At 35.0% G+C, this 23579-nt stretch overlaps 1 protein-coding gene across 1 annotated transcript; it reads right to left on the reverse strand.

Moving 5' to 3' along the window:
• Window positions 1-272: 272 nt before the first annotated feature.
• Window positions 273-19189, reverse strand: LOC123541444 (uncharacterized). The gene is made up of 10 exons (XM_053525871.1): window positions 19076-19189; window positions 17965-18069; window positions 13335-13523; window positions 11841-11981; window positions 11282-11379; window positions 10061-10141; window positions 8241-8394; window positions 7035-7103; window positions 1078-1155; window positions 273-290 (listed from the first exon to the last, which is right to left on the reverse strand). Exons 1-10 carry the CDS (start codon window positions 19187-19189, stop codon window positions 273-275), a joined length of 1047 nt encoding a protein of 348 aa, XP_053381846.1.
• Between the last annotated feature and the right edge of the window lie 4390 nt (window positions 19190-23579).

Consider the following 23579-nt stretch of genomic DNA (forward strand, 5'->3'; position numbering starts at 1 on the left):
ATTTTAAAGTAAAGGGGGATAAAATCCTCTTTAATCCGCCGTTCCATATCCCCTACCACACGACTGTTTCATTTGAAACAAAAGAAACGGATTATTTTGGTATGGCAGATGAATTTTCCTGTAATATAAAATGTTCGACGAAAGTCAACAATACGACTGTCAACATTACTTCAATTCCAGAAGGTATGATCAGCATTTCATTTGCAAAGTAAGAGAATTGATCAAGAAGCGTGTCGTAATCGTTACAAATTTTCTACAGAAACGTTTTATTTTTATGCTTCATATTCGCACTGAAAATGAGAACGAGTCTCTTCACATAAAATACTATGCATAAATGTACAGATATGACTGATCAAGTGTGCAAAAGAGTTGGTTATAAATTGATGTTAATTCGTTTCAAGAATTATCATTTAAGCATTATTGAACCTTTAAACCTTATTAAGCATCAGATCAGACACAGTTTGCTCTGCACACGAAATTTGAAGGACAAATTTGATCTTTGAGCTCCATTTGTGACCTTGGATTTTGACCTATAGGCATGGTTCATGGTTTATCTTAAAACTATGCTGAAAAGAGATTAACTGAAAAAGTTTGCAGACGAAGTTGTGAAAACACTTTTATTCGGGAAGGGCCTATATTGTTCTTCCAAAAACTTGTAGTATAGCTGTATATTACCTGTATTATAAGAATGATTTTCATGAAGTTTCTGTGAGTTACGAAAATGTTGAATTCCCTATGCTAAGTATGTAAAATTCACATTATCGTTTGGGCATATAATATATTTTGCATCTATTTATAAATTATAGCCTCGTATCGGAGGATTCTTCCGAAAAAAATCCGAAGATGCGCAGACGGGTTCGTAAGCAGTCGGAAAACATACTTTCGGTTTGAAATAGGCATATTTTTTTTTGCTTATTTGTCGATTATTCTTGAACATATTCATGACTATATGGTCAGATCCGATGCAGTGGGTCATATTTTCAGTAAATAGGAAGTCTCAGCTACAATGTCTGGTTTTCAAATAATACTCATTCCGGTTTTAGTAGTGGACCTTTAAATGTACGGGGACTTTGTTACCTTATGCTCTCTCATGCATCGGTCTAGTATTTCAATACCTGATGGTAATTGTATTCGCACCGAAGGTATCTTGGGGACCTGAATGTAATAAATATTTCGACATAAATAAAAACTATCTGGGACTACAATAAAAGTTATGATGTCCGTTAGACACGGAAATTAATGTATTAATGGAAAATGTTTCAGGGTGCAAAACACTCTTTAATCTAGATAAAATGTCCTTCGAAAAATAATGTAAATATATAGAAAAGAAAGCCGATTATTAATACAAAGCGAGGATTGACATGCCCAGTTAAATGGTGATTGAAGATCTGTTATCCTTCTAGACACCATTTTATTGAAGTACGGTGAACCATCACAGGTATGTTTAAATTTTGTTTATGTTGTCACAATAAAATTATTTTAATTTTTACATTTACTTTATTCTTTTCAAATGTCTGTATGCACATGCGGACTCAATAGCCATTGTGAAACAGAAAAACAAACAACTAGAGTTTGACATATACGTCATAAATGAAAATGTCACACGGGGGTGGGGGTAGGAGATCAGTGATATCCAAAGTAATACGACCAAAAACAGGGCAACTTTATCGCAGACAAAGGACCATAGCAAACCACATCAGAGCACATCTATGTGTCAAATATGGTGATACACAGGGTTTATCTTTTCTTCATAATTGGTATTCAAGCACCCTAGAAGCAAACCATTTTATAGTTATTCAACTTGGTATTAAGCATTTCATGAAACAAACGTTATTTGAATAAAATATAACACATAACATGACACCAAAATTAGTGCATATAAATACATGGGTTTGATGTCATACTAGATTTCTGGGGATTTGCAACGGTTACATGGATTTGTTTCGCGAAATGTTTTTGCTTATTGCGTCCTACTTTAAATGAACGACTTTGACGCATATATTTCTGGGGATGTTGTACAAACAGCTATTGCAAATGATATAAATGTTGATGGGACTCCCGGGACATACCACTTCTATTCTGCAACTTCATGATGTTAAAGCATGTAACATATATTTAGTTTATTATATTTTTTATTTTCACTGCTCCGTAAACACGTCTTCCTTTATTCTTTTTTCATTAGTTTGTAACGTATCGCATCGAGATGATCTATACTGGTATCACAGTAGAGCGCTAGACTCCTCAACAAGAAACTTTGGGTTGAAATACTGGTCATGCCGAAATCTAAAACAACCTGATCCTTTCAATAGCGTATATAAACATTGATCTTGATATAGAGGAGTGAACATTTGTTTTAATTGCCGTTTCTTCAATCATTTTTCAGAATATGAGTTTTAAATATTGTATGAATGATTTGGGGTACATGTATGTTTTTTGTTATTATTTTTGTTGTGACCTTCAAATTTCTGATAAATTATTGTTCGTTCGTTACTCTTACTACTGAACTCGATATGTTTCAAGCAAGACATCCTCTCAAGTATTGATTTGCTGAAATGACGTTAAAGCTGGGATTCTGCGGTGCCGTGGTAACTATTGCCAAATCAAACTTTTCACCTGTTCAGCATGAGTCATCTCCTGAAAAAGAACACGGAATTGTTACAATGTGCCCAGTAGCATGTTACGCCAGGTGAATTTTTACCTAGTGCTTTTTAAGAAGAAACAGTTTACCATACTTACCATATTTAGTACGATCATTAGAAAAGTGGACAGTAAGAGGATTTCACTTAAAACTTGCACATATTTTTTTTTATTATAAATCTGTTTACTAAGTTTCATAATGCTTGTCTGAATATTGTGAGATTGAGGCCGCTCTTTTCAACTTGGCTTAAATTTACATCCAACAGGTTTCATCTAAACATCTGCCGGATGGATTTCATGTAAAAAAAGAACAAAAAAAAAAAAAACTTGCAAAACTTCCCACATCTTCACAAACATTTACATAATCCTTGAATATTTTCACAATAATTACAGTTGAATATCGTTACCTCGATATCGGTTAGCTCGATACTCCGGTTAGCACGATGTGTTTTAGTCAGTCCCGATTTTTCCCTATATATTCTAATGTAATTATTTATCATTACCTCGATATGATTAGCTCGATATTTTGTTTAGCTCGATGAGATTTTTCAGTCCCGTCAATTTACCTGTAATGTTTTTACACCTGGTTTCGTCGATATCACAGCGTGTCAAAAAATATCCATGTTATTTGTAAGGTGTGAAAAGCAACCTATTGTTGTCCGGCGATGTATTTATCATAATCAAGTTAGTGTGTTGTTATTTAATTTTTAATCCAATTCAAATTGTTAGGAAGTTTGCATTTAATTCCCAATAATTAGTCTTATAAAACAGCGTGCAAGCGGGCAATTGTTTTCCAATACAACAACTAATTTGGATGAAATATTTTTCTGTATCTTCCGTTTAGGATTGAGTGACAATATGCGTATTACACAGGTACAAATTTTCGTTATCGAACACAGTCAAAATGACTACTCAACTAGGAACATTACAGCTGCATTCAGACTTGTTTATGGAAGGAATAAAATGCTACATTTTAATGTTTACACGTATATTTTGAAAAATTTAAAACTTAAATGTGTGTATGTACTATTTAATTAAGATGTTTTTTGTCAATAAAATTAAAATCATGTTTACTTTTTATATTATTTCTTTCCCCTTTAAAACCCTCTGAAAAAAAACATTGGATATAGTGACAATATAGACGTCCGACACAAGTATAAAGTTGTCCCAGATAGTCGATATTGTTACGTCGAACTTCGGATACGTCGATGCAATTTTTACAGTCCCTTGAATATATAGGTAACGGTATTCGACTGTATTTGTTTCAATAGAGTTTAATTTAAAAGTCACATGATGGACTTCACTGAAACTTTGTACATTTCTTTTCCTTGTTGTTCAAAAGCTCAATAGGGACAGCGCAGATTTACGGATCGCGGGGTCGTGAGTTCGATACCCGGGCGGGCTGTATGTTCTGAGTGACGATTTGATAAAAGACATTGTCTCATTTCCTCTGATTTGGGGAAAATTTGGCGGTCACTTGCGGAGAACAGGTTTATACTGGTACAGAATCCGAAACTCTGGTTACTAATAGGTTAAATGTCCACTTTACATAACTTAAATACTCTTGAAAAACGGCGTTAAACCCAAAACAAACAAAACAAACGGTTCTTTCAAAATTCCATAACGTTTAGAACGTTGGTTTTTTTTTTCATCTGTAACTATGGTTATGTATACGAATATCTCATTTGCTTCGTTTGCTTATTAATGCAAACTCCAGCATTTTGCTGATAATAAAATGATAAATATGATAAAGAAAAAGATCCGGTGTTAATATCTTGTCAGGTATAAATTAGACGTCTAAGGAATAGATGTATCCATTTATTGCAACTTGCATATAAAGTCAGTGTATAAATACATCGCTAAAAGTCATTCTTGAAATAGCATTTTTTACTTCTTCAATTTATTTGAACAATAGGAGTTCTAAAATATGTCAAGCTGTACACCAGAGCTGATTTATCAACCATATTTTATTACGAAACCTGCTAACTTTTTAATCAGTTAAGACACTGACTGTTTAGTGGCACACTTCTAGGTATTTCTAGCACTCGTATGGAAGTTCATACTTTTAGGAAATTAAGTCTCACCATGTAAAATGCCAATGCATTAGATGAGCCGCGCCATGAGAAAACCAACATAGTGCATTTGCGACCAGCATGGATCCAGTATCCATGTTGGTCGCTTTCAAAACCTTTTGCAGTTAGAGAAACCGTTAGCGAACAGCATGGATCCTGATAAGACTGCACGGATGCAGGCTGGTCTGGATCTATGCTAGTCGCAAATGTACCATGTTGGTTTTCTCATGGCACGGTTCAGTTAATGTGTTGCACATTAACTCATTTAATATATGTAATGCAAGCATAATTACAATAAATTCTTCAGTCTTAACATGAATTCACAACAGAATATTCCCTGAATTTTCGTGCATAGTATTCTGTGGCATGGCATTCATCCAAATATTCGCTTAGCGTTTTCTAATCACTTGGCCTTTAAGGGTTCCCGTGATAACTCATTAACACATTACTTTATTTCATATCGCTGACTGCACATTAAATGTTTTCACTCTTTTTTTAACAAAAAAAAAAAAAAGAAAAGAAAATTAAATGAAAAAAGGAAATTCTTCATTATGCAGACACTTGCTTATCCTCAGCCGTATAGCACACAACTTTTAAATAACTGCCATTTCCGAAAAGAGTCATGGTGTACCTTTAAGCTGTTGTAGTGAAATTTGGTTTCATAGAAGTACCGAAATCAATTTAGAAAATTATTAATTAAGCTTGTGTAAAACTCAAAACGCAAAATATTTTAAATGCATAGTCGGGAATTGAAATGTGTGTAAATATGATAAGATAATGGGTACAGGTAACAGACGATAATTAGTATGTTAAAAGTTTTATAGATGTAAAGGTAGCAGGGTACACTTAGATTCGATAATTTTGGGCGCGGACAGTCTTACATGTCGCGAGTTGCAATATTGCACTTCCCTTATGAGCGGAATCAGGGTGGCCATTTTATAAAGTGCGTGCATGTTTTGTGTTTTTAATTAATGGCAAGATCAGGATTCTCATACAAGAATAAAGAAAGTTATCAAAACGAAAGTTTTACACCATCCATGAAAAATAGCATGCCAAAATCATCAATTTTGCGCTTTTTGAACAGCTTGCAATGATCCCGCTGCAAGAAAAATGCCCAATTTTATTGCATTTCTCAATTTAATAGTCCTTACTGAACTTCAGGATATAAACGGAATGGGGGCCCATCCAGCTAGTTTTTTCACAAAATAGCGAAAATGTTCCTGAGTATCAATTAACAAGCACAGAACCCATCCGTGATTTGAATTTTCCGCGAAAGGTGCCTCATTGATTCATACAAAGCTACCAGCAGTTAGTTTTACAACTGACATCAGAATTTTACATGTGTCGGCTGTATACATTTTCAATCATTATCTCTCACCTTAATTTACAGACATCCAAAATCAAGAAGTTCTAATTAAAACAAATACTGAATGGGGCCAAAATTCGAAGTGTACCCTGCTACCAAATAAATATCCGACCAGATTGTCATGGATAAAACAGTCTCATGAGTTTATTGAGACACGGTATTTTCAGGTTGTTCCAAAATACTTTAATAGTATTAACGACCAACTTATGCGTATGTGAGAAATGCAAGTATATTCGAGTACGTAGAGTTACGGTTCTCTCAAAATTCGTTTTACCTGTCAGTACATTGAAACATTTTCTGTTATTTATGAACGATAACCGACTGTTTTCAGCAAAATAAACAAAGAGTATACACATTGTTCTTATTCACTGTTGTAAATAGAGATATACTGAAAATTAGATATTCTTGTAGCATGAGTCTTCAACATTTCTTCACGGTCGAGGTGTTTGGTACATACAGCCCTTATATTATAACTTTTAGTCAATTATCCTGGTACTCACAAAACGTTTTAGTGGACAAAAATACGTATTTTTGTAGGAATGCATTCCTGTATAAAAATATTATACGATAAAAAATCGAGATTAACAGCTAGAGCAGCTGATGAATTTAGCTTATGGTTACTGTTTTGTACAGAGGCACTATTTGCATTTATATATGAGCCGCACCATGAGAAAACCAACATAGTACAATTGGATTCATGCTGTTCGCCAACGGTTTCTCTAACTGCAATAGGATTTGAAAACGAACAGCATGGATCCTGTCCAGGCTCATTATATTTAAAACAGACGATTCGGCTTGGTATTAGATAAGGCAATAAAGACAATATCAATAAGAAATGATTATCTTGAAACGTTTTTTTTTTTTTTTTATTGAAAACCATGTCAAAATTACGCTGCAGTGAACTCAAAGCGGTGAATGAACAGAGTCCGGTGGCTTGCGTTGTTGTTGCGGACAATAACCTGTCTGAAATCATTCAAACGAACGATACGCAATGTCCTCCTCATTATGATCTCGTCATCAGCAAGAACCTAAAAGGATAAAAATCAAAACATGTTAATTAGTACATGTACTAGGGCCATGACCCGCCCTTCCGGAGTAGTTTGACAAGCAAGAAACTCGTGTTTTACACGGATGATACATGAGTAACTTTTTTATAATATCCTGCAAAGTTTTATTGAACATTATCGTACCGTTTCGGAGATATTTATTTTTGTCTCAAGTGTAGTCGTATACACTGAGCAAAATACATGTCTGTAGCTATAAAAAGCGAACAAAAATCTGAAATTAGAACGTACATCAAAGTTCGCTATCCTTTAAAAATTCATGCAAATCAGGTACTTGGTAACTGCTTACGTCATATGTGAAGTTTGCAGTATTGGAGATAATTATTTTACAGGAGGGCACGTAAATTTAAAAATGGCCAGGCATTCTTTAAAGTCAGGCCTCGTTTTGGCGGACAAAACAGCAGTGACGTCAAAGAACATTGCTGCTGTAAGAAGTTTGGTTGATGAACACGCTAGTACAAAAATTTGTCCGAGAAAGTATCTTTTCTTGGTATGTCAACCGGTAGAACTCATGAAGTTCTCACTAAGCACTTGGTTTTAAGTAACGTTTTCGCCCTATGGGTGCCTTACATGTTAACCGAGGAGCAAATAGCCCATAGAGTCAAATATGCTAAAGAAACGATGGAAAAGTTCTCAAATTAAGATGATCGCACAATATCACAGCTCTTAATATAAGATATATTTTTAATGAGCCAAAGCGTCGCGTTGACAACAGACTGTGTCTGCGAAAAGGTGACCGTAGACCAGTTATTGCAAAAGGAACTTCAAGTATCAAAAAGGTTTGGCATTCCATCTTCTTTAACATAATGGATACTGTTGTACAAATTCAAACACCGTTAGGACAGTCAGTCACTAGGACGTGTTAAAACGACTAAGTACTGGAAACTGTTAAAGGAAAATACATTGAAGAGATAAACAATTTAAAGACTGTACATACACAGACTGTGTACCATATTTCTGCACGACTGTCATTTTTTTAGATAGGCCCTCGTACAGCCAAAATAAGAATCGAACCGAAGAAAATACAGGTATTGGAGCGTATTTCATCTTGCCGTTATAATAGGAATAAATGTAGTGCATTACAGTATATATGTATCTTACCCGAAGGACGTTTTCGTTGGCTATAAACGAAATCCTATGTTCTTTTGACACACTGAAGTCCCCTTCTGAGAAAGAGTAATAGTGCATTTCGGCAATACTTGCGTGGCCATTCCTTTCTTCAAAAATAAGACGACTGTGTCCCATTTCATGGATGCTTAATTGATAAAAACAAGTAGCGCGTTAATAAACATTGTAATTGTTCATAAATTAACACTTTACTATAAAAGACACTTTACCAATTATATTTTATCATATTAAGATAGAAAAATTATCATCAAATTTGAGAAATGATCTACTGTAAACATTTTTATATTTGGGCGGCGCAATATTAGCCCGGAAGTAGGCGATGTTTGCTCTTTACTGATACGTCATTCTTAAATTAGAGCACACCACATGCGCAGAATATACGAGGTTTTACGATAATGTGGCCTCTAGGGTGTTAACAAGCTTTTCCTTTGATTTGACCTGGTGACCTAGTTTATGAACCCACATAACCCAGTCTCGAACCTGGCATAGAGATCATCAAGTTTGTTTCAAATCAAAGCATAAGTGAAACCTCTATTATGGCTGAAAGGGCCACTATAGAACATTCTGCCCCTTTCAGGGGCTGTGACTCTAGAACCCATGACGGAATCTAGCTGGTTTTCGAAAGGAACCGAGATATGATTGTGACTTAGGTCTTTTATAAGTGTGGTTAAAATCAGATGTAAAATGTCACTTCTATCGTGTAAACAAGGTAAAATTAACAAATTTTGGCTCTTTCAGGGGTCAATCAGGGGCCGTAACTCCGGAACCTATGATTGGATCTACCGGATGCTTCATGGAATCCAAGATCTATTATTTTGCAAGATTGTATCAAATCAAACCATAAATGAAGTCTCTGTTTGGCTGCAAAAGCCAAAATAAAAATTTTCGGGTCTTTAAGGAGCCATTACTCTAAACTCATGATTAGATCAGGCCAGTTTTCGAAAGAAACTGAGATATTATGCTAGTACAAGTTAAGTGCAAGTTTTTATTAAAATCAATTGTAAAATGTTCACAAGCCAAAATTAGCAAATTTTGGCCCTTTAAGGGGCCATAACTCTAGAACCCTTGAAGCGATCTGGCCAGGTTTCGAAAGGAACCGAGATATTATGCCAAATCAAGTTATGTGCAAGTTTAAATAAAATGGGTTGCAAAATGTGGTCTCTATCGCGTTCACAAGAAATTGCGAACGGACAGACGTATGACGGACGAAGGGCGATCACAAAAGCTCATCCTGTCACATGGTGACAGGTGAGCTAAAATGCAGCACCTATTGCATACACAAGGCTTTTCTTTGATTTTAACAGGTGACCTAGTTTTTGATCCTAGATGACTCAGATTCGAAAATGGCCTGAAGATCATAAAGGTACACATTTTGATGAAGTTCCATGAAGATGTGGTCATAAACGTGGCCTCTAGAGTGTTATCAAGCCTTTTTCTTTGATTTGACCGGGTGACCTAGTTTTTAAACCCACATAACCCCGATTCGATATTGAACTAGAGGTCATCAAGACAAACATTCTGATTAAATTTTGTAAAGATGGAGTCACAACTGTGGCTCTGAGAGTCCTTTGATTTGACCGAAAAAATATCTGAAATAAAATCTTCCTGAGGATCCAAACTCATACAAATCCTTGATAATTTGCTTCTGGTATAAGCATTTACCAGATTGAGCTGTTTTGTCATATACTAATTAGACGATTAAATTTTCAAGCAAATTATGCGGATTACACTGAGGCAATTATTTTTTCAGTCAAAAGCGTGCCTGCTTATGCAAGTATGTGAACATTATTTACCTCATCTGAAACCTGTGATCACTGACGCCCGACAACCCTTCTGTCAGGATGATGTCATAGCCATTGACGTCAAATAAAGAACTGGAGATAGATCTAGTTATAAAAGTTGGAATATGCGGTATGGGTCTTGTACTCTGTATTTTGTCTTTTTGATGTAAAAAAAAAACAATGTGAATTTTATGAAAATCCCCAGCGGTTTAGAATATTTGAAGCGGAACTGAAAAAAAGGTTATTTAACATTTGTCAAAGAGTGACCTAGACCTTGTTTGGTATGGGTTTGGCGCCGTTTCTCAACAGTGAATCAGTGAATTAACAGCGGGCAGCTAACCTAACTACTGTACCTGTACAAACCTGCGCTCTCCCTACTGAGTTTAGCAGGCGGGCGACCTACGGCTTGGGTCCACTGACGTGTGTCATGCGTTCTGCGTATTGTCTTGATCAGTGTAGCAGACTATTTTATATACAAGCGGTTAATGTGGAGCGGACACGACATATAGACATGTGACCTCCATGTTTGACCTTATCGTTTTGACCTGTGTTTTGACCTGTGTGTATCTCATCGTATTACAGTGGCAAACACTCATGTGCAGCTACTTTACTGCTCATTAACATTTTTCAGTTTAAGATACGCCTTCGGAAAGATGTAGCGGCTCCCACATATTGCATCTTGAGTCATGGGGACCCCAGACCTCCCTCCTCCTTCTGGATCCGCGGATGTGGGTGTAATGATAACATGCAAAACAACCTAGGTATAGTTGTCTGACAAATAAAACACAGTTCATTTGTTTGAGTCACAGTGAGGACAATTTTACCGAGGACTCACAAATCCTTTACTGATAAACTAATACAGGTTTTCGATGCCCAGCGAGCAGAGTTCTAGAATACATAACTCATTGAAGTTAGCTACTTTATTTTAATAATAGTTGCTCAAAAATATCGTACTATAACAAGCATTAATTTCATTTCTTTTTGAGGAAATAAGTTATGTGGCGGTACAAGAGAAAGCCATCCAGCTGATACGGAAGATTGATGATTTTACCCACCTAAATAGCCATCCATGCTCGATATAGTATCTGAAGGGCACAGTTGGGTTCTGGTAGTTCGCAACATGACCTACACGTATACTTGTGTTTGAGTGAAATTGAAAACAAAAGCTATTAACTGATTAGTCGGGTACTTTTCAAATGTACATGTCTATGTATGTTAAAAACATTTTCTTACTCTCCCCAAACGGTTGATGGCCAATTGTAATGTAAATCTATTTTTGCTCCTCCATCCAGAACACCAGGGATATTCCAAGCTATGTGGTCTACCTCAATCTGGAATTAAAGCAGTGCAGTCGTAATACTGTTTTGTGAAACATCAATTAAAACTGGTAACGGCATTATTTTCAGTGAAATATTTCATGGGTAAAAAATAAAACATTTTTATATTATTTCTTTTTGGTAATGCGCCATTTATTTATTTTTTTTTTTATATATTCTTTTTAAACAGTGTTTCAGTAACATAACGGCGAGTAGTTAACGTAGCCAAAGTTCCTGGATTCTGTACCAGTACTAACCTGTTCTCCTGAAGTAACTGCCACTTTCCCAGCATGAATAAGTGATTTCAGACACAATGTCGTTTTTTTATCAATCCTCATGGAGAACATATGCTTCGAAGTGGATCGAACTCATGAGCCCGTGATCCGTAGGTCTGCGCTCTTCCTACTGAGCTAAGCGGGCAGACGAAAAAAAATCTAGTTATTGAATCTTATCTTTAAAAAACACGAAATATATACCGGTGGCTCAAATGTTTCTTGCACATATATAATCTTCGCATATCCATATCCACTTTCTATGGCTTGGTTCTTCCCCCACGAATGAGACAGTCCCTCGCATTCACCGGTCTCATCAGATACACGTGCCCCAACATACTTATCCTGCGAATGTAGTAAGTAACATATTTAGGAGACCATTTAACACTCGCCGCAAACATGGATATAACTATACTTTAAAACAATGTATAATAGCTTTTGTTATCGAGTTAAAACGTAATATAAAGAAACGAAAATATAAATTCATTTCTTTTATTACAATTACTGTACTTTAAGTTCATTAATAACAAACAGTTACATTTCTTTATACAACAAAAGTACACATTGCATGCAGATTATTTCAAATTACATACGAGACAGTCTTCTTTTGTTACCATAAATAATTCATAACATAGGTATAACATTATAATATATACAATGTCCATATAATGTTCGCCGAGTTTCCAATGTCAGAATGTTGGTGCATCAGATGAAAATGTAAGATGTTTGATCCGAAGTCGAGTTTTACAGATTTATTTGAGCCGCGCCATGAGAAAACCAACATAGTGGCTTTGCGACCAGCATGGGTTCAGACCAGCCATGCTGTCCGCTTACGGTTTCTCTAATTGCAATAAACTTTGAAAGCGAACGGCATGGACCCTGACCAGACTGCGCGAAACCGTGTCTGCTTCTATTTTGATTGCTGGCGTTCTATACTTTGATAGGACCTTTATTTTGTGTTGGTGTGTGTTGCGTAAGTGAGGGTATGTGTTCGGGTGTAACGTCTTTTTCAACACTTTGTCCGTCATAAACGACGGAGTCTGTAGTAGTCGTCACAATGGCTGATTTTCACAAATTGCTGCCATTGGAATATCACGCCGTAGACACTTAACATGACACCAAGTCACATACTGACACTGGTCTGACCAGTAATAGGACTATCCTCTTAATGCTGAGCGCCAAGCGAGGAAGAGCTACTAATACCATTTTATACGTCTTTTGTACGACTTTATGTCATAATTGTTCATATTTTCAAATATCAAGTTCTGACATATCTTTACATATTTCCCGTTTAGCTCGATATCGAGAGCTCAGAACCTCGCATCCCGTGGTTACGAGTTCTATCCATAGACAAGGCGTATCTCTTCAGTTATGACTTGTTAAAAAAAAAAGCCTTGTGTCTGAAGTCCTCCATTTGTGATTCATGTGGACAAGTACTTGTACAAAGTCCAAGAACACTGCATGCCAGTTATTACATAACTAAAATACTGTTGAAAAATGGCCATAACATCCACCGCCCCGCAAACCTAGCCTTTAAACCCTACCGAAAAAAGTAAAGTTATCAAGTCTAACGAGTAGATTACTTTTATTAAAAACAATTCATACTACATATGTAAACGCTTTATCTAAATACATGTATATAGTTGAGCATGTACATTGTAAAGCAAAATCCTAGGAATGTATATTTTAATATCCTACCTGTTCAAGAATACATTCCGCACATTGCTGTATCTGATCGTGTTCACGAAGCACAAGTAAATGTCCAAACTTTATGTCGAAATCGGATGTAACGAGAATTATTTTTGAAAGAAATGTGAAAACAAATACCCAGCCAAAAACTACATCCATGACTTGACGAGGTACGACATCAGTAGAAACTGAAAGATACTGCGTATATAAAGACAAAGCTATATACAAAAGTCAATACGTATTCATATTTAATTTATTCAATGGAAGAAAGGAAAACTCGCATACGATAACGCTTTCCCTTTGAAAATAAATACCTTTCAATAATAGATAGGCTATGTAATATGGTAATGCAATGTTTACAAACCACTGTCTTCCAAAATATGGAATTATAATAGCTTTTCTCTGCAACGGAGAGAAAGGTAATTTAAATTTCAAGAAAAGCTTGTTTCTTTTTTATTAATTCTTCTTAGTGCTGATATTGGACAATGAATGGGAGACAACTAGCAGTTATTGCTGATATTTCTTGCTCATTCATTAAAGACGCATTAATCCATATTAAGGCATTTGTATAAGAGTGTCCGTAGCTTAATCCCTTTGCTATTGTAGAATATTGAAATATTAACAAGAAATATAATTCAGCCATGCCATGTGAAGAACAACATAGTGCATTTGCGACCAGCATCATGCACCATGTTGGTTTTCTCGTGGCACGGCTCAATTAATTTGTGGCACATTAACTCTTCATTATATTTTATGCAAGCATAAATTGCTACAAATTCTTCTGTCTTTAAGTTGAATTCACAACAGAATATTCCCTGAATTTTCGTGCACGGTATTTTGTGGTATGGCATCCATCCAAATATTCGCTTAGTGTTTTCTAATCACTTAGCCTTTAAGGATTCCCACGAGGGTCCAAAATAACTTAATTTCTTTTAAAATTAATAGGAAGTTAATGACACCTGCAGTCGTCTATTGCGTGAATTGCAGCAAGCCACAATTAACAAGGTTTCGGGACTGCAAGAAGACTGGAAGGTCGAAAAAAAAGTACAACAGTTACAGTAACTCCATGTCAAATTCACATAGGGCATCGGATTTTCGGAAGCTAGATAAATTGCCAACGCAGAATTCATATCTCCATCACTCACACCAATCTATTCTTCACTTACAAAATCAAATAACAACAAAAGAACAAAGTGTATTGAATCGTCTGCGCAAACAGATTCTGTGCCTGTTTCAGAAGTAATACTGTTCTTAAAAACCTACGCAAACACATTTAAATCGCAGCTGCTAAACCAACGATGCCACCAGTTATTCAAAATGTACGAAAGTATTCAAATACGCCGTCGTCAAAGCAAAAAAGGTATGCCGATGCTAGTCTACGGGGGATGAGTCAAACACCCAAAACTGATGTGTTTGGAAAGGGATCTAAGGACCGGTTCCCTTTTGATTAGAATCGGTTGACGGGGGAAGTTGGTGACGATCTGCCTTTGTCTCCTCCGTCTAGTTTAACTAGCACAAAGTAGGGAGGACAAAAGGGTACAATCTCCTATGTCAGTGCAGCACTTATCTGTTGTTCAAATTTCCAGTTGTCTAATTTTTTTGTACCATTCTAAACAAATATTATTTAATGTAAAGTAAAATTATCCCGTAGAATTACCGTGGATTTAAAGTTAATTTTAATGAAATTCTCCTCATCTTCACTTATCTGTCGTAGTGAAACATTTCGAAAGGAAACTGATAAATTATCTTTCAAATTATTACTCAGTGTATACCTTTATTAGTCCTATAGTAACACAGAAAGAGCTTATGATATCTAGATCAATATTCTGTATAATGATGAATTTAATTGATGAAAGATACAAGCATTTTTATAAGGTCTGGGCCCAGTTGTTCGAAACTTTAATCGGCTGTTAAACTAACGGCCTGTTAAATTTTGATTTAAAATATAAGGCATGATGGGAACCAATAGTAGGATGTTTTAATTTTACTGTTAAGACATTTTAGTGTTCATAATTCTTAAATTATAATAGGTTTCACTAAGTCTTCTAAAATGTCGAAATGTAACTCTAAAAGTTAACCGACCGTTAGCTTAATCGCCTGTTAAAGTTTCGAACAACTGGGCCCAGCTCTTTATTTAAGCAGATGCATTTTGTGCCTCTTGTTAAGGCAGCTAATTTAAAAGCTAAAAATAGAAATACCTGTAAACGATTTCTTTTCATGAACCATTTGAATTTTCATGAAAATTGGTCTGTGGCGTCAGTGTCTTCTTCAATTTCGTTTTCAAATGAGGATATTAATGACCAGACCTGACAGCAGATTTTTTTAAGCTACTTTTTCCATTAAATACTTGACGTTTCTTCATCGTACCTGTTGTATAGCATCATTAGAAAGTACTCTTCCATATGTTTTCAGATTTGGGCATTTGACCTCATCTAGTTACTGGTTACTGCCACAAAAAGCAGAACCGAAAAAAGGGAAAAAAAGGCAAAAAAAAAAGGCAAAAAAAAAAAAAAAAAACCAACAAAAAAAAAAAAAAAAAAAAAAAAAAAACACTAAAAAACAACAACAACAAAAAAATTGATTCGCTTAATGGATGTTCACCAGACTTACACAGAAACCACTTGTAATTAAAAAAGACCTTTCTCATTCAGGTATGACAGTCGGAGCTGCATTGCGATGTTTATTGAATTTTCTATGCTAATCACAGAATGGAGTCAAAATATATTTAAGGAATTAGGGTGGAAATGTCATCAGGGCGAATTGTATCAAAGGCCTTTTCGTAATCGATTAAAGCGCAATAAAGTGATTTACCTTTTGAATTTTGCTATGCAACCCCCCCCCCCCCAAAAAAAAAAAAACACAATCTGCTGTACTCCTGTTACCTCTAAATCCAAACTGCATATCATTGAAAATTGACATACTTTCACACCATTTATCTAATAGGTTTCTTAAACATAAAGAAAATAGCCATAGTACTAATTAGAGAAATTCCTCTATAATTGTTTGGGTCGGCCTTATCTCCCTTTTTATGAATCGGGACAATAATACCTTTTGTCCAGCTTAAAGGATAAACGCCTTCACTGTATATTTAATTAAAAAAATGTACTGAAAATGGTGATAATGAAGTAGATAAAGATCAAACACGCTGTCACTTTCAAAATTTATTATAACTCAAACGTTTCAGCTACATGCCTTCATCAGGGAATAACAATTATAGTAATAAACAACGGAAATAACGTCATACATAGTACGTTACGTTACGCTAAAATAGCGGGAAACTGACGACAGTAAAATTGTGACGGACGTCACATGTTTTAGTTGTAACGTATTATAATGAAAACTACATGTACATGTAAATAATTGATACCTATAATTAAGTAAATAAATACGTATAGCAGCAATAATGCAGCGTAATATAAATTATCACCGGATCACAAAGATACACAGTCATGTTCCTATAAAAATATGAAAAAAAGGAAGAATAGGAACAAACGATTCTTAACAATGAATGATTACATGTACAATGAATTTAAATAGCTGTATGTCATATAAAAGTTTTGCATTGAGCCCTTTTGGATACATAGTTTGTAATTTGTGTATCCAAAACGTTTCTTTACACAAATGACTAAACTCATTACCAACAATATCAAAAGGCAAAAACGAAAAACCACAAACTGAATGTCCAGGCGAATTAAAGTGCGCCACCACGTGAGAAGAGTAAGTCGGGTCTAAGAAGTTTCTTATATCAAAACGATGGCTATTCATACGTTTTGAAACATTTTGATTAGTGTGACCGACATATTGTTTCTGACATTTTTTACAAGTAATTAGATATATCACATTCTTTGAAGTACAGTCGGTATTACAGCGTATATCAAATTGCTCACCAGTAACCGAACTGGAAATCAATGATTTTTCGACAATGTTACAACAATAGGAACATCTACGTCTATTATATTTAAAGGAACTGAAACTGTCGATGCTGTGTTCTGCAAATTTAGATTTAACTAACATGTCTTTTGTGTTCGGTGGACGTTCGAACGCAACAATAGGTTTGTAAGTATGCAAATTTTTGACACTTTTACTGTTCGATAAACGTAACAGATCCCAGTACTTATGCACAATACCGCCTATATTAGGCAATGATGGGTTGTAACTTATAGTAAACGGTACACAAACACTGTCACTGTTTTCACTCTGGATTAGCGCATCAGTCTGTGACATTGATGAAAACTTACTCAAAGCATTGTCAACAATAACAGCGGGATAGTTTCTGTCAATAAAATATTGCCGTAATTCAGGCAAACTATTTTCGAATTGTGTATCATTAGAAATAATACGTCTATATCTTTCAGCCTGGCTAAATGGTAGTCCACGCTTACATGAGTTAGGATGTGACGAAGAAAATTCTCAGTGTTGATGAGCATTAGTGCCCTTCACAAAAACGTCTGTGACAATATCTGATGAATTACCTTTTGACACTTTTACATACAGGAAGGTAACTGAAGTTTACGATATGCTGTACGTAAACTTAATGGAAGGATGGAAGCTGGCTGTTAATTTTTTCAATAAAAATCTTTAAATTATCCAGTGAGTCATTCCATACCATGAAAATGTCATCAAGAAACAGCAACCATACCTCTGGTTTAATTGGTACAGATTGCATGAAGTCCTCTTCAACTTTTCCCATGAACAAAGAGGCGTATGTCGGTGCCATGGAACTACCCATGGCAACGCCCATCTTCTGTAGGTAGTTTGTATTATTAAATTGAAAATAGTTTTTTCCAAGACCAACTGGATCGGTTTAGCGATGTCGTCAACGGATAAAGTATTATTATCACTATCTTTCGTTAAAAAATATTTACATGCATAATACCATCGTCATGGTGTATATTTGTATATAAAGACGAAACATCAAGACTAACTAGGAATGAATTCGGCTGGACACGTATACTCTTCAATTTGTTTATAAAGTCCGTAGTATCCTTTACATATGACTAGCTTTTGCATTTTGGGTTTTAGCAAAAAGTCTACATATTTCGAAAGTTGTATCCAGATACAATTGGTCTTCCAGGATATCCCAGTGGCAGCGATTTATCGTGTGTTTTATGTGTTTTGGGCAATATATAAAATTGAGGAACACATAACTCGTTCGGGAATAAACAAAATTCTTGACTTATTTTATGACAATGTTCCTCAATTTCATTTGCGAATGTTACTTTTTATTTTTTCTTCAGGATTATAATTAAGTTTTTTGTAGTAGTTTTTATCTTCCAAGTGCCTGTTCATTTCGTTTGTATAGTCATCACTGTTCGTTATCACAACTGTACTAGACTTGTCAGTTTTTTTAATCACAATGTTTTTATCATTTGCTAGACTTTGTAAAGCAGACAGTTCAGACTTGAAAATATTACTAAATAAACGTTTATTTTTATCACTCTGTAATATTTCCTGTGATAGAGCTTGAATATAAAAGTCCAAATAGATATCGCGTCCACTGGGAGGTGTAAATGAGGAATGTTTTTTGTTGAAAATGGAAAGATCTTGAAAATAATCTCTGTCAGAACTTTCATTTTCACTAAAGAAATATTCTTTCAAACGTAAGCGACGTGTAAATTTAAAAACTTATTCCGCTAATTTTATTTTATCATGTGATTTAGTTCTTGGACAGAATCCTTGACCTTTACGTAATAAAATATATTCATCATCTGTCAATGATCGAAAGGATAAATTTAGTGCTGTTTTCTTACCCCTCTGATTTTTTTTGAACCTCCGTTTTTGTTTCCTCCATGTATTCCTGTTTGTGACTCGGATAATTCTTCTGTTCCGTTTCTTTTTTTCGTTTCCGACACTAGGTTGTTCATAGTCTTCGTCAGGATGTCCAACGTCTTATGTAGTGATGTTAATGTTTGGTTTTGATTTTCCCCGCTGCGTACGGCCTCCGCGTATGATTTTTGGTGCCCGGGGCTTTCAAGTTTTTATTGAATATCACTTTTAGATTTGTCCGATGTAACGATTTTATGATGTTTGTTTTGTGACAGACGCTTCGTACCGTTCTGTTTGGTAGAAGAGTAATGTTTTGAAGAGTCGCTGGTTTTTGAAGATTTTTTCGAGTGTTTATTTCTAACTTCTTGCCATTGACTTTGAGGTAAGGAGGAAACATCATTCTTCGGATCACTGGGGCGAGACTCTTGACTGTTATCATCATCTATTAAGATGACGTCTTTAACATTTCGGAGAAAGTCAAGTTTTTTCTTGTGTTTGACTATCATACTATCACGCTTTTCTTCAATGGCTGCTTTAATACTACTATTTAAATCAGATAGCTCATTTGTTAAAAATGTTTTCTTAAGTTCGTTGCTTTGGTAATCTATCGAACGGCTCAATTCAAACGCTTGTCTGAGGTGATCTTCACGTACTCGTTGGCATATATCTGCACTAACTTTCTTCAGTAGAGAATCGACATTCTTCTGTAGTTCTGAGGAATTATCGCCAACACTTACTTAAAGCGTTAATGTCAGACCTTTAGGCACAACGTCTGCGTCGAGACAATCTTGTAAGAATTGTGCATGCAAAGTACTTCTCATCTGTTTATCCGCTATTTTCTTCAGCTTGACACGTCGATCAATCATGCCATAGTGTTTAGAATACGTAGAAATAATGAAGTAGATAAAGACCAAACACGCTGTCAGTTTCAACATTTTTACTATAATTCCAACGTTTCAGCTACATGTCTTCATCAGGGAATAACAATTATAGTAATAAACAACGGAAATAACGCTTAGCTGTACAAAAGTATTTACGACTTTCTAAAAACAATGATTTATTCTCCGGTGATGGATTATTTTTAAATCTTCTTTTTTTTCAACCAAAAATCTAGCCTTTGCATTCCTGCAGTCTTCATTGTACCATAAAGTTTTGCGTTTTTTACTATTCTGTCTTATATGTACATTTTTACCAAAAACTTCCAACGAACAATCTCATACATAATATCTGAAAGAGACGATCTATTTGTATCCAAATCTCCCACATCATTTAAAATGTCATTTGTAGTACCAACAAATAGATGTCTCTTTGACTCTAGTGCGTTTATAAATTCCTGAGACCTCGAAGAATCCCACGACAACTTATTAAATGAAATGTCATTAAGTAGTGGTTTATGTACATTATTTTGACACCTGATATTGAATGTAACCAGCCATCTGTAAAATAGACATGTTTGTTATTGTGTTCAAAATTTTCATATCTAGTGATTAAATAGTCTACTACACTTGCTTACAGTTTTGTTCCTGCTAACACAATGATAGGTATAATCGCCTTTTCTAACCGTCCGTTAGCATTAAATAAATCATGCTCTTTACATAAGGTAAGAAGCTTATGACCAAACGAATTTACAGTTCAATCGTTCGATTTTCGCTCGGTAATCTGCAAATGTTCAAACTCAGGTAGGTCTACGTATCTGTCAATGAAATCCAAAGCTTCTTCGGTTCTACTGTTCATGTCCCCATACAGGTATACTTCTCCTAAGGCACTGTATCTTAAAATATCGTCACTTAAAATTAAAAAGAAAATCGAATTCAAAAAGACAGGATTGGTTGTTTCTATAAACATTTGAATCTTACGGTGGAATGTAACAGTCACATAACAGAATCGAAACAATTTATAGCAAAACCGCTGCGCCCTCATGAAATTACGTATAACCGGCCATCGTGTATAAATAGTGTTAAAACAAGGTTTTGCTATAATATATTTCTTAAATATAATTATAACTTCCGCATACGTATCTATAGAAAAAAAAAACTCAACAAAAATCTCTTTAATCATTTTTTCAATGGAAATATCAATCAGCATTTCCAAAACAGACCTAAATCTTGCCAGTAAAAACAGAGGAAAAGGGTTTGCGAGATTTGCCTCAGGTCCAAATAGTAAACTTGTTAACAATGCACCTAGTAAAAATCGTTTTATTGCATTTATAATGATGTAGTGGTGTAGTGGTCGCAGACCATTTGCAACCTATTATGGCATTGTTTGCTTTAAAAATAAGAAGACGCTTTAACAGTACATTTGAAGATAGAAACAAAAGACAAACACGGATAAAATTTTAAATAGAATTTAAATGCTGTAAAGTACATCTATTCCCCTTCTTTTCTTCAGTTTAGATGAAATTAATCAAATATATTCACATTATAGATATTCAACAAATAACTCATACATGTGTTTGTTATAAATGTTGATCTCAATATTCATTTAAGGAATAATTTATAGCAAAAGAGTGTTTAAACACAATTTATGCACGATGAGCGGTTATATGTCGGGCGTAATAATTTCACGAGTGCGCAGCCCGAGTGAAATTATTTGTACTACGAATTACCGCCCGTGTGTATAAGTAGTGTTAGAACACTCTTTTGCTATAAATTATTTAGATTCTAATATGCAGTTAATCTAAAACAGTAGATAAACTATAGAAGCACTCTTTCTTGGTCGCAACAAAAAACGTTGACGTCACCGCACGTGTGTTCTAACAGTGACAAGCATATTAGAATTTATAATTTTACATGCAGTTATCTTTTATGGAAATTAAATCCTATTTCTGCTGAAGACTTTTCGATCGGATTGACACGCAACAACTGGAAATTATGAATTCAATATCAACTTTTTGTCAATCCAAAACTTCACGACCCAGGTCTTAGCACTAAAAGTAGAAATATTAGAGCTAATTTCAACTTCTCGTGCGAAAATATTCGCTCGATAAATTGAAATTTATAACGTGACATTTGACGCGCAAACGTCAACATGTTGACTAAACATGTGGGACAAAACGTGGATTGTTTTTAAAGATTTAACTACTACATTTAAAAGTCGATTTTTCTATCTTATGCAAATAAAATAAAAAATATGACAAAGTAATTCACTGCACTACCCATTAACAAATAATTGATTACCGGGTGCAAAGAAAATACCTAATTGACAGACTAGGTGGATCTAGGCTTCCGGATATCTATTTTTCTGTAGCAACTTTCTTTTTTCCTTTCAGGCAGTCATGACGTGCTTCCTGTGCTTTTATCAAAACACTAAATAGAAACACTGACAGACAAAGAAAAATGTCCTGACTGAACCTATAAAACAGGGGAATAAAATGTTATCAAATAATAATATCTTGCGCGAATAACATTTCTGCAGGAAAAGAGAAAAATGTCCGTGCCAAATATTTTTGAAATCTATGAGTTTCAATCTGCGTGAATGTGGTTTTTGAGTTTGCACCTCTTGTTGTAAAATTAATATTAATGATAGTAATCCATCTTTTTATTTACCCTACAGTAATGTAATCACATAGTTGGAAAAACATGTTCCTCACAGATCTTCACTTTGACACAAATGATGTCAGGTGCAGAAAATGACGACATAAATGCCGTACCGCTTTTCATTCACGCTGTATCAATATGAAGCAAACAGAAAAGCACAACATTACCACTTCAATCAGTTTCTCTTGTCAAAAATACAAAGAGTATAGAAACTATAGTAGACACACAGACACACACACGTACGCACACTTGCACCTGGTTTGTTTACGAAAAGCTAGGATTGCAAGGTAACGAATATCTATTGATTAAAAAAGTACATCATTCAAATGGAACCAGGAGCTGTTTAAAACATGTTTATTTCTAATAGCAATACACATGTGTAACGACATGGGCATGTTCGAAACTAAACTAATCTTAATTAAAGTTCAAAATTGATAGATTTATTACAGAATAAAGCAAAATCACAAAAGAAAATCAATAAAAAGGAATTTGCTTTGAGAACCACTCAATCAGACTGATCAATACGACATGCCAAGCCAGAGGAAATCTCACTTTTACGCTTGGATCTTTTTTAGTATGATGGTACCTATTCAATGACAACAACAACAAATCAAGTGCAAAATAGAAGCGCATATCGCTTTTCTCACGCTAGCAGTATTTCAACACAGCATCGTGCAGTAAATACGGGAACTTTTGAAAGCGACATCGGCTTTGTTGTTTTTGTGTTAAACAAAGGTAATTGCATTTTCTTTTTAACTAACACAACCATTTTATTTATACTAAAGAACGTCTGCATTATATTAACAGAAGTTTTCAGCAAAGTAAATGCGATTCCGTACGCCCGGCCAATATGCAAATTAGATACATTTGTAAACACAAGGTGCGTGTCATAAAAAGTGAAATAACTTTTTCGGCACAGGTTTTGGTATGGACTTGGCGCGACCATCAAATA

Source organism: Mercenaria mercenaria, chromosome 16, assembly GCF_021730395.1.
Source record: "Mercenaria mercenaria strain notata chromosome 16, MADL_Memer_1, whole genome shotgun sequence".
NCBI classification, from domain to species: domain Eukaryota; kingdom Metazoa; phylum Mollusca; class Bivalvia; order Venerida; family Veneridae; genus Mercenaria; species Mercenaria mercenaria.

Excerpts from the sequence above, each read along its gene's own strand:
- LOC123541444 (XM_053525871.1), bottom strand. The coding sequence starts at position 19,189 with ATGAACAACCTAGTGTCGGAAACGAAAAAAAGAAACGGAACAGAAGAA. Across the intron at positions 18,070-19,075 it reads GTTCAAAAAAAATCAGAGGG|AAGATGGGCGTTGCCATGGG; the intron begins GTAAGAAAACAG and ends AACTACCTACAG. Across the intron at positions 8,395-10,060 it reads GATCACAGGTTTCAGATGAG|CATCCATGAAATGGGACACA; the intron begins GTAAATAATGTT and ends TTATCAATTAAG.